Consider the following 18,552-nt stretch of genomic DNA (forward strand, 5'->3'; position numbering starts at 1 on the left):
GACCTGGTTCTCCTTGAGGACAGACACCTGTTTCTGCAGTGAGGTGTTCTCCTCCTCCAGCTCACCGTTGTCCTGCAGCTGACGGAGCTCTCGGACCTTAAACTCCTTCATCTCGTCTCTCAGATGGCCCTTCTCTGCCTCCAGACACTCGCACTCCTGTGGAACATCAATATTTCAAGCTGCTATAGCCTTTGTCCCCAAGCTTAGTACACCAGATATTAAAACCATCTCAAACGATGTTCTGCGACCCACCATAATTATTGGCTATCAGGCCGCACTGTGTTGATTAACAATGATGGACCAAAAAAAAGGGAAAAAAAGAGTGCTAATAAAAATTATGTGAAATCATTGATTCAGCTCCCATTATGTAAGGGGCAGGCCTTATGAAGTATGTATGTAGATACACAATAACATCCTCAGTAACTCGGAGTGTACAAATGTAACTCAGAGACTCAAGAGAGTGTACAAACTGTTTGTACACTCTCTGAGTAATAATGACTGAACGCTGAGGATTATAGCAGCGCCGGTCCACTGTACCTTCTTCAACTGGGAGGAGACCGACCCGAGTCTCTCGATCTCTGCATGGGCGTTTCCCATAGAGAGGCGGGACTGTTTTAGGTCCGCCTGCACTTCCTCCAAGCGTGTTGCCATGGCAGCCTCCTTGGAGGCGGTCTCCTGCAGCAGATTCTCCTCGCGGCACTCTCCATCTGCGGCCGCACGCTTCTGACTGCTCAGCGTGTCTGAGAACGCCTACGGACACACCGGACAGAAGAATCAGAATCACTCAAACTACTATTCTGCCTAGAAGCAATGACATTTAAGATGTTCATGCTCATTTTAAAGTAATTTAGACATAAGCATAAGGAAATGTATTGTCGCTGTCGTGCAGAAACCTTGTATGTCCAAAACCGTTCCTTTTCAGGAAATGTAAAAATGAACCTGTGTTCCAAATGGATCCAATGTTGTTATTATTTAGTCACAAACCCTTGTACTTTTCATTGGGTGAATATTTATAAAATCCACAAGACACACTTAACAACTTTCAATTAAATCGTGAAAATTGCAGCTCTATTCGCTACCTTTGTGGAAAAACAAAAGTTGAAGATACAAGGTTTCTGCCCGACAACAACGATATACAGTATAGGATCATACGTATACAGGATTTGACCTTGACAAGTATGAGCTGGAACCTGATTAACCAGCATTCTTGCTGGTCTTGTTACGGCATGGCTCATGGGACACAAGTCGCCTAGAAAAAGGTCTGTCTGTCATAATCTACTAGACCGATCAGCACCAATTATTTTGTGCACACTGGCACTGCCAGTAGGCCAAGGAAGTAAATCCCTGAATATTTTTCACATGATGTGAATATTCTTGTGTGTGGATATTTGTCCGATTTTGTGAATATTATTTTATGTGCGTGAATATTTTTCACATTTTGTGAAACCATAATCTCAGATCCACCACAACTCCATTTTTGGACAAGACTGGTGTCATCAGTATGACGTCAGAGATCCACAGAGGGAAACCACATCGTTATTTGATGCCATCAGTTTGTGCTCTGTTGTGAAGTCATGTGATGTATGTGATTATTGTACATGTCTTGTTGCATAATATGATCTGATGCCACAATATGACACGGACAAAGTTCCATAATGGATCTATATCAACCAACCAATCGATCAGTCAAGTCGGCCTTACATTTGCTGAACAGAATGCCTTGGAATTGAAGCATAGCAACATTTAAGGTCATTACAGGTCATCTGGAACAGGTCTGCTTTCTGTCCCCAGAATCAAGCAGTGTTCACTTTTTATGCATCACGTATCTGGAACAAACTCCCAGAAAACTGCAGGTCTGCTAACTCTCAGTTCTTTTCAATCAAAGCTAAAGACCCCTTTGCCACTGCATTTTGAGATTCTTTTATCATTTCTTCTGTAATTGAATTTGTCTGTGTTATTTTAACCTATTCTTATTTTATTTTTATTTTTTTTAATGTATTTTGAATGTGTTTTTTTGCACTCTTAATGTTTAATGTAGTTGCTGAAATGTGCTATACGAATAAACTTGCCTTCCCAACTAATCATACTCCACTCCCATTGTAATTAATAATGAGAAAGCAGACATGTGCCCCCCCTCCCGCCCAACTTCCCATTCACAATTCACATGTGAAAACTCAAAGAGACATTTTCTCTCCAGTTTTATTTGACATTGTTTGCTATTTAATAGCAAACGTCAAATAAAATTCACACAAATTGAGTTTGTATAAATTAGATTTGGCTGAGACCGAGTGTGTCTGTGTATGTATGCAGTCAGGCGGTCAGTTGTTGTTGTTAGCACACTGCAAAAAACAACAATAACCTAGATATACTACACTGTAAAATCCTGAGTGTTTATTTACCCGGAAGCAAATGGACCAGGTAAAGGTCCATGTGTAGACTCTTGTAGTTAAATTAACACTGATGATTTACTGTGTAATATGCACTTATTCGCTGTCTTCAATATTTCCGCAACGCTGCCGTTATTATCAACATGCATCAGTAACTACTGCTACAAATAGAACCTTATAAGAAGCTCAGTGAAATGAACAGGACATTAAATGCACTCAGCTGAACACCATATTGCGGTTATATAATTAATTACGCCGATTTACTACACATGTAACTGCTCTGTGCTTTGTTATATATATATATATCTGTGTGTGCTTGGGACTCGGCAGGCTGCTGAACCGGCAAGAAATGAGCTTCCTGGTAGATTAAGTGAAATAGCTGAAAGTCTTTTACCACTAATTCTCTTCTAACGTAAACAGCTTTGCTCAGCATTTGGTTTTATAACGTTGGAATCTGCCAATTTCACTCCAATTCTGGCAACTGTTCATAACTCAATGTGTATTTCCACATAAGCAGGACTCTAAACCACTTAAACCCTATATACTTCATAGACCAAGGTCCCCCAGGGGTCTAAACCTCTTTTTTCTCCTATATGCTAAAATTAGCAGATTTTCTTGAGCTTGTGGTTCGGCTATTTTTGGCAAATATTTGCCTAACGACAAGCCCAGAGTCCCAAACTAGGGACGTAGTAAATTGTTGTTTTCTTGTTTCGTTTTACCTCATATCTGTCCCCATGATTAGGATCTAATGTGATAATTCCCTGATCAATCAGTTTAATAATACCTGCTGCTACAAGACATTAAATATTGTGCTACCTTTGCTTTAAGACCGGACCAATGCCGATGGACATGTTGGCATATGTCTTGATGAGCAATGTTTATAAGCACATGAAAAATGGAAGTTTAACTATACAGATTTTCAAAGACATTAAAGGAATGTGATTTATTTTTTTACGATACTAATAGTGTTTAGGTCTAGTAAAGTCTAATCAGTAGATGTCCATCATCATTAACAAGTCTGTGCCGAGAATAAAACATAGTCATAATCTGTGACGTGATCTATGAGGTAGAATTTGTTGAAAATCAATGGATTTGTGCGATCATGTATTTGCGACCCGTTGACGTATGGCTGGCTAATGTGTCTATCACATAATCACAACTTTCCCAGTTTAATTTCCTGTCCATCTACACACTGTGTCACATCTAAATTGAGCCAAAAATGCTGACGAGGTATGATAGACCTATTAGACCAGAAGAATACAGGCTACTCCCCCCCCCCCCCCATCCCAAGGAAATTATATTCCACCCACAGCTTCAGTGACCCGTATACCACTTAGAGTACTAGATCATGTTTCAAAACTAAAATTCCGTGCCAATTTCCTTCAACAATAATGATCATTATACGGCCCCCGTCTGGGCGGCTGTAGCTGATGGGTAGAGAGGCTGCCTGGTAATCAGAAGGTCACCGGTTCACCCCAGGCTCTCAATGCGCTACGCATTGAGAGCTTGTAGATGGACTGTTTTTGCAGCGCAACATGCTTCCATAGAACACATGCTGCCTTCTATGGAATCCAAATGACTCAAATCAGTCGTGGCGACTGAGAACTTTAATCCATGAAGACACTTAACCCCAAACTGGTCTCCTCCGGTGCATTCATGACCATCAGCCTAGTTAAGATGAAACTGAATTTCCAAATCAATAAAGTTCTACCTTTATCTCTACCTAACCAAGGGATTAGATGAGATTTCTCAAGTCAAAAACCAACGGCCCAAATCAAAAAAAGTATTTAGTCTATCTCCAGTCTTCGTGTTTTTTGCCCAGTAATGTTTTATCCACCAACGAACAACAGCTTAGTCAAACGGAAATGTATTTCAGCGGGCCTGAAACACTGGACGTACTGCTGACTAATAGACTTGTGTGAGCCTGTTTGACTGCTGCTGAACACAAAACACTGGATTCATTATCGTATGACATTTCAAACCCAGACCTGACTCATCTCACTGACTCCTTAACACGTTTACGAATTAACTGGTGGTGATGTAAGGGTCACGAGTCAAGATTCATAAGAAACTCGAGACCGAAATCAGAGCCGTCTATCTGAAATCATAAAACCTCGCTGAATCAGAGCCTCTGTAAAGCCACTGAATAAGAATTTTTGTCAGAGTCTACTGGAAGAACCACACATGGTAAAATAATTCAGCTCATTGTTTCACCATCCTGTGGGCATTCAATGACGGCAATTAAAATCACTGGTTTTAGAATGCAATCTGGACAGTTTTTTTTCATCTATTTTGTTTGTCCTGATGCTAGAAGATGAAAGATGAAAATGAATATGAATTGTATACACACTACTGTCATAACCAATTGACTATCATTGCCCACTCCACACACAAGATAGTTGCAAAATACTAGTCCCAGCATTATGGTCCAAAAGCAGGCTCTTTGCATGACTCTGCATCTACACCAGACTTTTCAAAGAGAGCGTATGCGTGGCACGTACAGCGCGTTTGTTTATATCCAATTGATATCAATGATACCGGCTACACCAGGCGCACGGATACGCAAGTCCCGCATATGCAGGCTTTAAAACAGGACTGGATCTAAACGTGTGTGTGCGTATATGCGCGCGTGTGCGAAAATTCTCTAGTGTAGATCGGCCGTTACTTAACGTGTGATTTATACTCCATAGTACAAAACATTGTCTCTTGTTAAACCCCCCACATATACAAGCAAAGGTATACGTAGATAGACAGAGTAGTCAATGATAAACAGACAGTGAGAGACTGACACATATTCATGCTAGATTAATATGTATTACACAACCATAGATCATATAATAAAAACCTCTTTATATCACTCATAAACATCATCACTATCGCTACAGTTACTTCTGTTCTAGAAAAATCATGTTTGGTTCATACAAACCACATGATTTACAAGACCAACTGTTTGACGTGAAGAGAAACAAGCTAATTATTTATAACAAGACAGATTAACCCCTGGCCTGTGCAGTCATCTTTTAAGGCCTCCCCGCCTGCGCGCTACCCACAACGGGCAGAACGTGTGGGCACAGCACGCAAACACACTGCTCGGGTTTTAAGGCATACAGTGTGGGTCAAGAAAGCAGACATTTTATCATACAGGATTTACATTCTGTAACCTAAAGTACAGTATGTGCTTGGGCAATGTGCTACACATGGAGAGAATTCGGTATGCAATCAACAATAAAGGTCACGTCTTCCTGAAAATATGGCAGCCTCTGTTGGATAGGTGGTCGGTCTCCTGTGGCGGAGCCCGTGCTCGAGGTGGCCCCTCAAGTGCTTGAGAACAGTGTGGGTTAAGCATTCTCTATGGCTTTTCTTCATGTACAAAATATTGGACCAACAAGCGTATCACATATTATGCTGTCATGTCTTCTACTCTGATACTCTTTTGGCTGGTGTTTTAGTTTTACCATTTTTGTCTTTTTTCCCCCTTTTGTCCCTCTTCATTGTACCGTTTCATGTACTTTTTTTGGGAGAGGGTTGGGTGGGAGGGTTTGTGTTTGTCTTGTGCGTTTGTTTGCTTTCTTTCAGAAAACTAGAAGGGTTTCTTTTCATCACTGTTTATCCTTATCCTGTGGGCTGTGACAATCCTTCAATAAAAATGATGAAAGTACAGTATGTGCATGTATTTGCCAGTAATAATAATAACCACTGCTGTAAATATTGAGGAGGCACCCACATAATTGATATATGATTAACCTATACATTTCATTTTAGTAAATTGTTGACGGCCTCTCAGCCCAGTTCCCCCCCAAGGGCCCCTGAGAGTCAAGGGCCCCTAGGGCCCCAGCCACACTGGCCCACTGGCCCACACTGGCTAATCCGTCCTTGGGTCTAATAATGGTGTGGCTTCCTGTGCAACTCCATACAGGGAACAGTTGACCCCTTCTGTGTCATGCCATAAAAACAGTGTGTGTGGGGGGGGGGGGGGGGGGACAGAGGACAGACACACAGAAATTTGGGTAACATCCATTCAATACAGTAAGGCACCATGCCGTAAAACAAGAGCAGAAATGGTAAAGATAGTAATACTGTGTGTAAACAAACAGAACAAGTGTCTTAACAGGACAAATCTAATTGTAAAACGAGAAAAGTGCATTAAATATGAATACTGCTGATGATCAGACATCCCTGTGTGAGTTATCTATAGCAGTGGTTCTCAAAGTGGGTCCTTGGGGGGATTTCAGGGGGTCCCCTACTAATTGATTGATAGTTGGGACTACGAACCAAACCCTTTGGTTGAATGTGTACACTTTGAGTTGTAGGGGCCCATGGCCTACTACAATTCCTAGTTTCCTTCCTTGGAATGAAAGGTGGGGGAGGGGGGGTATCCTACCTCTTTGATCTGTTGGAGCTCATGTTTGAGGGTCTCATGTTCCTCCTCCAGCTGGCTGTGTTTGGTCTTGAGGGCGGCGCTCTCCTCCAACACCACCAGGCCGTAGCGGGCGGCTTGGAGCTTCTCCTCCGTGGCCTCCTGGAGCTCCAGGGTCAGCCGCAACACCTCGGTCTTCAGGTCCCCGCTCCCCATCAGAGCGTCGTCCCCCTCCTCCTCCTCAGCCTCCTCCTCCTCCTCGGTGCCCGCGGGGTCTGCCTCGGCCTCCAGCATCCTCCACGTCTGGCCTCTGTCGTAGTCCAGCACAAAAGCTCCACGGTGACGCCTGCCTCCTTTTTGTTTTAATCCTCACACTGCATCACGCTACGCTGTGCCAAACACAAAGCTCAGTGTTATGAAATATAATCTAGTTGAACTCATTAAAGACCTGAGGAAGCAAAGACTTGAGTTAAAAATGTCCTCTTTAAAAAACATATGTATATATTCAAACAAAGATTTGCACAGATTTGCACAATTTTTCAAAATCTACGAGCTTGTATATCTGCTATTTTTGAATATGGTTGTCACGATTACAAATTTAAGTTGATGATTATAATTGTCATACAAATAATTGCGATTAACGATTTAATTGTGTTTTTGGCATTGAACATTGGAACATGTGAATACAAATTCAATTTCAGTTTGCCTGCTAGGCTTCGTAATAAAAAAACGCACAGGGCAGATATGACAAATAACTTAAATATATACAAATACATTATTGACATATTTAATAATTGTATACATTGTAAAAATAGCAGAAATAGCTGATCTACAAGCTTACATCTACAAGCTTACACCGCGTCACTTTGTGACACAGTGTAAGGTTGTAGATCTGCTATTTCTGGGGGGGTTTAAATTAGAAATGTGAACATTTTTCAACATGGAAACGATTATGCAGTATAAAATAATGGTTTAAGTGGTTAAAATCTAAAATGACACAGATGCTTTCCCCGGTTTTAATGGGTTAAGCATCAAGACCAGCCCATACAAGACTAGACTTTGTTTTTTGACCACATCAACAACACTGGCGTCCCTGTTTTGGGCATGTCATTATAGGTGTACATTTCCAAAAATGCTTAGATGTTTGTTTAGTTGTAACTTGTTTCAGGGTATTTGTCGCTGTACACTTGCACAGAGTGAAATCTGTCTTCTGCATCTATCTACCCATCCTAACTATTAGGAGCAGTGGGCGCTATGAAACACATGAACCCTAGCATTCTAACGTTTCTTGTCTTGAAATATTTGTTTTACTGATTGATCTAAAAATCTTTATTTCAGGGAAGCCATTGAGACCAGGGTCTCTTTTTCAATGGCGTCCTGTGTGTATAAAAGGAACATTTACAACGATGGTTTTACAGACATGACATAAACAAAGTACACATAAATATATATTTTAAAAAAAGGTTTATTTATTGTACACGACTGTCATTCTTGTTGCGACATGTATTTGTTTTGTGTAAGAGGGCCACAACGGAAATAAGTCCTGGACTTTATTGCGTCAAATCCTCGATTTGGTTATAACTTGTGTTATTACTTTTCTAATAAACTAAATCCTGATCTGAGCATGGTGAACATTTGACGAAAATAGGTGGTGAACACACAATATATATATGAGCTTATGTGAGCTTGTAGATCAGCTGTTTTCAGCGAAAAGTGCATCGAGACTATGTATGAGACTATGTATTGCGACTGTGAACCTGAATTTAGGGACTTAAAAACACTACATTTTAAACTGCCAGGACATTTGATACCACAACCTACAATTTAAGGCTTTTTCCCCCCCAGGCCCCTGGCTTGCAACAACACAAAATACACTAGTATTGAGCCCTGAAGGACTCCTACCCATATGGTTTAAGCCAGGGATCTTCAACGTTTTCAGGCCAAGGACCCCCTAGCTGAGAAAGAGATGAAGCAGGGACCCCCTCTATATTGTATAAAATTGTGTTTTAGATTATACTTCTTTTTGTTTACGTGGTCTGCTCTTTTTTCCCTCTACACCTATACCTCTTTGCCAAAAATAGCAGATCTACAAGCTCACAGCGAGGCGTTGTGAGCTTGTAGATCTGCTATTTTTGGCAACGTTTTTGCCAATTTTTTGGCTAAAGTTCTCCTCAGAAAAGGGATGCTAGGGTTGAAGTGGTTATGGTAAAAAAATAAAATAAAAAATCATATCACACAAAGATTTGGCGGACCCCCTGTAGTAACTCTGAGGACCCCCTAGGGGTCCCGGACCCGGGACCCCTGTTGAAGACCCCTGGTTTAAGCGGTTAACTCTGAGCTCGATTAATGCTGCCTGTAACCATTAAACACCATTAGTGTGTCCATATCATCCATGATGATAGCTGGCAGCTAGCCTGTAGTGAGCTAATTAATTAGCTGTGTTAGCCTCTATATCCAGCCCTTTGGTTAACATTAAACTGTCAATGAACTGCTGCTAAAGGGTGGAGGATCAAAACATAATAAAATCACACAATTTAAAAAAAAGTATGTAGAATAATTATAAATATCGCAATACAAATCAGCATCATTGAATGACTCGAATGATGCAATTCTAAACCAACCACGTTTAAATTAAATGACCACTTTTACCACCTGAATTACCCAGTTAAGTTAATTATTTTAAATGGAAACTAAATTAAAAAAATATCTAACGGTATATCCGTTCTTTTATGGGGCAGCAGGCGACACCGCCGCACTAAGGGCTATAACCCGGGCATAGATAGGGTACGCTTGATTAACCAGCACCTGGGACGCCCCGGATTCATTACTTCATCGCACGCCGGAAAATAGCAGATCTACAAGCACACAACGCGTTGCGTCCGCAACGCGTTGTGTGCTTGTAGATCTGCTATTTTCCGGCTGTCATTTAGCCGGAGGGAGGGGCCGCTCGCCAGGGCGACGCGGGGCTCCATATCCAACACACAGCAGCAGCATTGCTAGCATTACTATGGCATTAACCGGACAACACATGATAGATGGGGCGTTCAGTTCGGCCCGTTCTGTCCCGACACACAACGTTATAGCACAAAACACCCCACACACCGGTACGCTTACGCTATGAAAGCTAACATTAGCTTAGCTCGCTGTCTCATACTTAATTCAATAACGTTAAATTTCCTTATTTCTACTTATCTACTCCCTCCCCCCCTGTAACGTTACTTTACCCAGAGACGTTGCCTACCTACCTACCGCACCGCCCGGATACCAGTTATTTTCCTTTTTTTTAAATACGAACTAAACGTTATTATTATTATTATTATTTAGTCCAAATGTAAGCTACTCACTCACCAGGATGTGATGATGTTTGCGGTGACAGGCAGCAAGCAGCAGCGGGGCCGGGTATGGTCCGGTAATGTTACGCAGAGAAATGATCCCGTCTCTTTCTGTTACCTCCCTCCTCCTCCTCGCTTCTCTCGTTTCTCTCTCTTTCCCTTGATGAGAGCCAGTCAGTCCGTGATGGTGGTGGTGGTGGTGATGTGCTGTTCAACAACGAGCTGGCCCTTTGCATTCATTCCAAGAGGGGGTAAATGCGGAAGTGACTTAATCATGAAATCTGTCTCATGTCCAGCAGGGGGCGTTTGCAAGTGTGGAAATGACCCTACTTCAGTCACTTGATGTACAACAGTGGTTTTCAACCCTTTTCGCGTCAAGGACCCCCAAATTGACACATATTAGCCCACGGACCCTCATTTGAAAAGATATGCCAGGGACTCGACCATTTTGATTTCTTGGGGGTCCCAATCTACACTGTATCATCATCAATAGTATTTGGTTCCATTTGTACACTCTCAGAGTTACAGACACATAAGGGTCAATTTGGTTCCTAACTATTAATTTGGCTGGGGACCCCCTGGAACCCCCTTAAGGACCACTGGTGGTCCCCGGACCACTGGTTGAGAACCACTGATGTACAGTATAAAGCCTGGAGATCGAGGCTTGATGTACTACCCTACGGTCCCTACCTCAGTAAAACTGAATGAGTTAATTATGTTCTCAATCAGTTTCAAGTCTTCCTCGATTAACATGGTGTTCATTTGGTATATTATGGTCCCAATGAGTAAAAAAGAGACAAAACAAGTATACACACTACCACGGCGACCAAAATAGAGGCAGAGCAAACATTCCTATCTCCACCTATTATTATACCCATAGAAAGCTCTTTCCCTGTATTAATCTGATACATAGGCCTACAAAGCCCAAGTTTGATAATGGTTTAGATCGGGAGATAAGTGAACATACTGTTTTAAAGTGAGACATTGCACTTGTGAAGATACGGGCCACTTCTTGTGGCCTTACTCACTGCTTCACACAAGTTCATAATAATATTATTACGTTTTTGTTATTGTTCATAATACCTGCTGTACTTAAATCATAATACTTGTGTTGCATTGAAAATGAACAGCTAATGGACGTGGGGCCAAAATATCTAGGTCTAAATGTTGCTCACAAATGGCTGAGAAGGTTAATATTAAATCTGTGGAAAATCAGTTCAAAGCAATGAAAATAGGTCACTCACTGTCATTGGCTGTTAAATCTTGTGCTGCTTATAAGTTAATTGTTGACTATACAATATTCTTTCTGAATGGTCTCAGTTATGTGTGGATGCATCATGGCCTAGTGTAGGCCTGAAGAAATTGAGGCAGTCATGCAAGAATAGAACAGCTGTTTGCATGGGTGCATTGCCATGGTTTAAGTTTTTTTGGTGATGATGTTGCCTATTATCTTTTCATAAATACAATGTTGTAGTACTTGTAGACTGTGGTATGTGTACACTGTACAAATATCAATCAAGGGTTAAATATCCCACACATTTTGAGTCGACACAGCTGAGTCAAAGAATCCGCCTCCCAGAACAGAGACGAAATGCCCATCACTAAGCCACTGGTCAAAAGCGCGCCGAAAGCGGCATGGACACTACTCCCTCTAGCGGCCAGACTGTGCAAGCTCATCAGAAAACCATCTAGTCTTTTCCCTCGAATTGACTATTCTATTTGTTTGTTTTCGGTGTCACCAGTGAAGTAATTAAGTAATAAGTTAAGTAATTAAGTATGTACTCAAGTACTGTACTTAAGTACAATTTTGAGGTATTTTTTACTTTACTGGAGTATTTCCAATTGTCTGTAGGCTACTTTTACCTCTCCACTACATCTCAGAGAGGCAAATATTATACTTTTACTCCACTACAATTATTTGAAAAGTACTAGTTACTTTGTAGATTTTGATTGTTATTGCAAAACATACATTAACCATATTTCAGCCATTTGAAATGACCGATCTAAGCTCACAAGATCTGCCAATTTCAAAAGATTTTGTATACATTTTATACATTTGAAAACTTGTGAAATCGGACATTCTGCATAATGAGTACTTTCTACTTTTGGTACTTTAAGTACATTTTGATACCAATACTTTGTACTTTTAGTTTTACTCAAGTACTGGACTTTTACTTGTATTTCTACATTGCAGTATTGACACTTTTACTTAAGTAAAAAATATGAGTACTTTTTCCACCACTGGTTTCCACATGAAAACAATCCAGGCTTTACAGACGAATGAGTGAAATAGCAAAACAGCTGAGGATTATATTATGATAGACTTCCGCTTGAATCCTTAACAACTTCCGTTTTACTTCCGTGCTGGCACGTTGCGCGTTTTGCCTCTGCAGAGCTTTTTTAATTACTCCTGCAGTCAATGCAACAATAAGTAATTGCATTAATAAATCGATTGCATTGATAATTAAGGTGCACAATGAAGGTCGTTACCTGGAACATAAACGGCATCAGGACGTTTAAAGGGGGAATTAAAAGAGCTCTGGATTCACTGGATGCAGACATTGTCTGTTTACAAGAGACCAAGGTGACAAGTGAGTGACAGCAAAACATTGAATCATGTTTCATTCTGTTTAGAAAGTGTATAAACTTGAGCTCCAATAACAACAACAACAACACATAGATGTTTAATACTGTTTTAAATGATACAAGAAGAGTGGGCACCAAGGAAGAGTGGGCACCTTGATCTAACTAATAAAGCTGGCTATTTTGTCCAAAATGTAAAAAAATATATATATATTTGAAAAATGGTCTTAAGTAATGTAAAGTATACATGATGTGAACATACACGATACATCATTATCAGACCTAAATGTATCCTTCAACTTCTTGTTTATGCCCAAAATGATTGGATAGACAGGTTTTGTAGCCATTTGTAGCAATTATAGATATGTTAGACCTCAATTGGCGAATGTTCAAACATGTTCTAATCATGTATACTTTACATTACTGAAATATCATTTTCCAAATATTTTACTTTTTAACATTTGGGAAATAGCTAATTTTACATTGAGGTGCCCACTCTTCCTGTTACTGTTTTAAACGTGCCTAACATGAACTCTAGAAACAGCAATATCAATGTTTAATTCTGTTTAAAGTGTGTTTAACTAGGCCTACATGAACTGCAAATGTCCTGTCACACACAACAGGAGACCTACTGGATGAGAGATGTGCCATTGTTGATGGATACAGCTCCTATTTCAGCTTCAGTCGTGGACGCAGCGGCTATTCAGGTTCCTAACAGTAACATATATAATAGTAACACTAGGCCTATAGCCTAACATAAGCCTGATATGTTATTACCTTGAAAAGAGTCACAACCTTAAATGTTATATTGCAGTGTTAAAAGTGTTATGATAAGACTATCAAAATGGTCAAATTCAAGATGATAGCTTACTGCTATTAACAGTTGACATTAGTAAGATTTGATGAGATCTGATTTATTTTAATGCATTTCTTTGTATCTGTACAAGCACTTTGTAACATCAAGAAAGGTGCTATATAAATAAAGTTTATTATTATTAGAATTATTGTACTACATTGTAACATAACATTGTAACCCTGTCATGTATCTAGTTCAGTCACAGTGGACACTTGTCCTTTCCCATCACACACACACACACACAGGTGTAGCTACTTACTGCAGGGACGGCGCCACGCCCTTCGCTGCTGAAGAGGGCCTCACCGGCTTGTTGACCAACCACGAAGGTTCTGTCGGTTGCTATGGTGACCATCATGAGTTCTCCACCGAGGAGCTGCTGCTCTTGGACAACGAAGGACGAGCCGTCATTACTCAGCACAAAACCATGTAAGACAGCTGTTATTACTCAGCACAAAACCATGTAAGACAGCTGTTATTACTCAGCACAAAACCATGTGCAAGGAAAACGGTCTACTTTGAAGATAGAATTAGGATGCTGTTGAACTGAAAAGATTTGTGGAGCCCTGATATAGAGAGCATTTATCTTAATGTGTGTCCCTTTTTGTTTCTTCCACAGGTGTCAAAACCAAACGCAAACTCTTACTGTAGTTAATGTGTACTGTCCACGAGCCGACCCCGAAAAGCCAGAGCGAAAACAGTTCAAATTGCGTTTCTACAAGTTGCTTCAATGTCGTGCTGAAGCTTTACTTAAGTCTGGAAGGTGAGATTCTACCTACCAGAACTGAACTGACATTTGAGCTGGAGATAGTATTTAATAGTATTTAATAATAATATTTTGTTTCTTTGTTTCAGCCATGTGATTGTTTTAGGAGACGTGAACACATCTCACCGACCGATAGACCACTGTGACCCCAGTGACAATGTAAGTGAAGAATTAGGGTATTCTTATACAGTGTGAGGATATTTCCTTCTACTTTTTATATACTTACTTTGGGTGTCCCAAATCTGTCAAGACAGAACATGACAGACGCACGCACGCGCACGCGCGCGCGCACGCACACACACACACACACACACACACACACACACACACACACACACACACACACACACACACACACACACACACACACACACACACACACACACACACACAGACACAGACAGAGCTTCTATCTGATGGATATATTTCCCACCTCCACATGAATCAGTTCTGCCTTCTGTATTTATCCAATGCTATTTTAAAACAGGAATCTTGGAATTGTGTATTTTATTTGACTGTGCCTTCCTGTAATTTGACTTGTTCTTTGTTAATTTCTTCTCTATTCTTTTGTTTGAGAGCTTGCACATAGAATAATTTCACCCACTGTTTTACATGTGACACATATGTTGATTATGATTTATAATCATACTTTTGCCCACTTTCTTTGTGCCATAACCCAGGGTGATTTTGAGGAGAATCCTGGGAGAAAGTGGCTGAGTGGCTTTTTACACGACGACTGTCAACAAAACATAAGTGAGGAGGATGAAGAGTCGGGGGAGATTTCATCAGATTCGGGCCACGGTGGGAAATTTGTGGACACCTTTCGTCATTTCCACCCGACTCGCTCCCACGCGTTCACATGCTGGAACACGCTCACTGGAGCGCGGCAGACCAACTACGGAACTCGCATCGACTACATTTTCGCCGACTGCACGCTGGCCACGGAGCAGTTTGTGACGGCAGACATCATGCCGGAGATGGAGGGCTCAGACCACTGTCCTGTCTGGGGGGAGCTCAGCTGCACGCTTCTGCCCAGCTCTAAGACCCCTCCACTCTGCACTCGACACCTGCCAGAGTTTGCAGGTAGGGTTGGGAATTGATATGATTTTCCAATGCCATTAATGATTGAGCTATTGGTCTGATTTAGAGCCCGACCAATGACCGATTTTTGGGTCCCATACCGATCCCGACTCTGGAGAGTCTTAGACCACCGATTACTAATGTTTTGACCATTATGTTGTAGAAGATAGCATCGCGACACATTGTGAGCTTGTAGATTTGCTATTCTTGGAAATCAATTATTTTATTAAAATTAATCTATTATAATCAATTAATTTAATCAATTTGGATCCTTTGATTAACTGTTGCACGCCTACATACGATGTTGTTGTTTCCGATTCTCTTAACTATTTTGGTTCTTATTTCCATCCCTGGTGTGCAGGAAAGCAACAGAAGCTCTCCCGCTTCCTGGTGAAGGTGGACCAACAAACAGCTAAAACCGAGGCCATTCAACCGCTACCTGGATCACAAGAGACGGAGGAGAGGAGAGAGAACGTGAAACCGCTCGGAGCAGCGGGGAGCTCTAATGGAAAGAAAAGGACGTTAACGGTGGAGTCTGCCGCCACGAAGGGGAAGAAAAGCAAAACGGCGAAACCTCCCTCAAAGCCACAGGGCAACCTGCTGGCCTTCTTTAAACCCAAGCCCACCAACGCGGCCGTCACGGATCGAGTGACCCCGTCACAGCACTTCCCAACAGCGCACGCTAAACCAAACGTCCCCTCAATCACGGACGAGGACGTCGACCTCTCCGAGCCTGCCCGTGATGACACGGATTTGTCACCCGACAGCACCACAGATATGGAGAGTGACGAAAAAAACAAGAAAAATGCAGAGAGTTTGACCTCTGTGTCCACCGGCGCCGGTCCCAAGAAGGGGACGTCGTTAACGTTTTGGAAGTCGGTGCTTCGCGGACCCCCCCAGCCGCTCCCCTGTAAGGTTCATGGGGAACCCTGCGTCCTCCACACTGTAAAGAAGGAGGGGCCTAACAGGGGCAGGCAATTCTTCGTGTGCGCCCGTCCTCAGGGCCACGCCTCTAATCCCGAGGCTCGCTGTAACTTTTTCGCGTGGGTCGACAAGGGGAAATGATCATGTTTTCTACCTACATATTTCATGGACTTTGGGAAAACTCCCAGCTAAACCTCATTCACATTTTCTTAACATTTATATAATGTGTTTTTAGCCTCAGAATAAAGAATATAATGTTTTGGCGTAAAATTTTACTTATTATCATTGCCCTAAGTAAGAAATATGACCAGAAGTTGATAATTATGATGAAAATAATGACCTCAATAGTACTTTAATCAGACTGCTTAACAAGCGCTCTTATTGGTTTTGGTAAAGGTGTCACAAGAAACGTATGACAATAATAATTTCCTCCTTCCTTTAGTGAATGGAAGTCAGCATAACTGTTCAAGGTGTGCAAAACATTTCCAAAAATATTATAAGGCCTCAAGATTTGGCTTTGATACATATATAATCTTAATTACTGTATGACGTATGTCAAGAGGTCTTGTAGTAGCCTAGGTTCCTGTTAAAATCACTTTTTGCCTTTTATAATAGCCTGTTTATCATTGTTGTTTGAGCTTTTATTAATGATTGATGATATATTTGAGCTTTTATTAATGATTAATGATATAACTGTAAACTGTATATGACGAGTGTCCACTAGATGGCAGTAGTATAGAGGGTATAGAGATGATGACAGAAAGTAACCCCAAATAACCCACATCCAACAGACCAGTGTGGTGGAAATGACCCACTTTGTTACTACCGTACAATATAAGCAGCACGTAGGAAGAGTTCAGGATGCCAGGAGACTCGAGAGACGGACTGTAATACATGTTAGACTGTGTTTATTCCAGGCTTACAGTGCATTGTAAGTTCTATGGATAGTTTGATTTGTAAAAGGCAAAAACAAAAACAAATTTTGAAATAAAATGTTGAAACAAAATTGAAACATTTTGAAAGTCTGCCCAAAATAGGGGTGCCAGGGGTAGCAAAACAACAACAATTTGTTTCATTAAATCAGTCAATTGTGATATTCTCAAAAGTAAATCGTCAGAGAGGCTACATTTTCCCAAAAGGAAATGCATGTATTTAATTCAGTCTGACCAAGCCAGGGATAAAACATATCCCCACCAGCTATAAAAATGAATGACCACAGGGGGGGTATCAAAAGCAGAGGCGTGGATAATCCCTCCCATCCCCCTCCCTCCAACAACTGATCCAACCCTGGGTCTATTTATAGTCTGTAGACATTTTAACTCCAGGGTATCCTGCTCTAGTAGTGCCTCACGTGGAAACATTCTGACTCTATATTTACAATAAGATTCTTTCATAAACTAACTAACAGAGCAGCTCCACACTAGGCCTTCTCTGCCTCTTGGGGGGAAAGGGAGTGGCTTAAGATTGTGACATGACAGGATACATTTCTAAACCCCGCGCAAATACCCCCCCCCCCCCCCCCTTCCTCAAACCCAGACTTAATTTCTCCATTCTAGTTTCTCTACTTCTTTCACCACAGTTACATGACCCTCTAAATAAAACAGGCTTTGGTAGTGCAGTTTAGACACACTGTGTACCCTGGGCACTTCTGTGTACTGAAGACATCTCTGTCTCAAGACGTGAGTACCACAAATATCTTCCTGTCTAGTTTCATCATGTGGACCATGAGACAAGCTTGTCCATTCATGTGTGTGTTTGAGAGTTAAACATCAAAACGGGGCTACTGATATTTACTGTACGACTAATAATATAGTCCATGGAATATGTTCTTAGTCTTACAGTAAATATCTCTATTTACATCCCTAAGGAGGACATCCTTGTCATAACCTTTTTTATATGAGTCATTTCGGTTACAGTTCCCATGTTTTCATTTCCAAACGTGTCCATTTTGTGAAATGAAGATGTGTAATTATAGCAAAAGCCAAGAAGATGTTGGGTTTTCCAAACCACTTTGTTTGAATACAATGTCATGAGGTCGGTAAGTTCACTGCTATTACATTCAGTATTGTGTTTTTTCTTGTGGTGTTAAACCTTTTATTTTATATGGAAGGAAATTGAGAATAACATTCCAGGTTGTCTGAACACCGATGAAAATGTACTGAAGAATGATTTCAGACATGTGATCATTGGCACACTTTTTAACAGCATAGTAGAGCCAGCTACAGATTATTTTCTACTTTTTCAGAATAATCGAAAAGCACATTGTTTTA

The 18,552-nt window shown here is 41.1% G+C and overlaps 2 protein-coding genes across 7 annotated transcripts in view; one reads left to right on the forward strand and one right to left on the reverse strand.

The window, feature by feature from the left end:
• LOC311053901 (protein bicaudal D homolog 2) overlaps positions 1-10,264 on the reverse strand; it is a 30,122-nt gene extending 19,858 nt beyond the window's left edge. For 3 of the 6 annotated variants that reach the window (XM_084069685.1, XM_084069681.1, XM_084069686.1), the window contains exons 1-4: positions 10,093-10,264; positions 6,769-7,133; positions 538-750; positions 4-156 (exon numbers count right to left, since the gene is read on the reverse strand). In XM_084069685.1, the coding sequence (XP_083925811.1) occupies positions 4-156; positions 538-750; positions 6,769-7,038 (636 nt within the window). In that variant the 5' untranslated portion in view covers positions 7,039-7,133; positions 10,093-10,264. Of the gene's footprint in view, positions 1-3; positions 157-537; positions 751-6,768; positions 7,134-10,088 lie in introns of all 6 variants that reach the window. The other 3 variants (XM_084069682.1, XM_084069684.1, XM_084069683.1) reach the window with 3 other exon arrangements.
• Positions 10,265-12,434: 2,170 nt separating this feature from the next.
• On the forward strand, positions 12,435-17,199 carry LOC311053916 (DNA-(apurinic or apyrimidinic site) endonuclease 2-like). The gene is made up of 7 exons (XM_084069716.1): positions 12,435-12,667; positions 13,283-13,366; positions 13,761-13,941; positions 14,132-14,275; positions 14,368-14,437; positions 14,959-15,361; positions 15,720-17,199. Exons 1-7 carry the CDS (start codon positions 12,553-12,555, stop codon positions 16,421-16,423), a joined length of 1,701 nt encoding a protein of 566 aa, XP_083925842.1. The 5' UTR covers positions 12,435-12,552; the 3' UTR covers positions 16,424-17,199.
• The last annotated feature ends 1,353 nt before the right edge of the window (positions 17,200-18,552 follow it).

Source organism: Gymnoscopelus microlampas, assembly GCF_963454915.1.
Source record: "Gymnoscopelus microlampas genome assembly, chromosome: 10".
Lineage (NCBI taxonomy): Eukaryota > Metazoa > Chordata > Actinopteri > Myctophiformes > Myctophidae > Gymnoscopelus > Gymnoscopelus microlampas.

Coding starts and splice junctions, on each gene's coding strand:
- LOC311053916 (XM_084069716.1), top strand. CDS start 12,553: ATGAAGGTCGTTACCTGGAACATAAACGGCATCAGGACGTTTAAAGGG. Junction 14,276..14,367: donor GCTTTACTTAAGTCTGGAAG/GTGAGATTCTAC, acceptor TCTTTGTTTCAG/CCATGTGATTGTTTTAGGAG. Junction 14,438..14,958: donor ACTGTGACCCCAGTGACAAT/GTAAGTGAAGAA, acceptor GCCATAACCCAG/GGTGATTTTGAGGAGAATCC.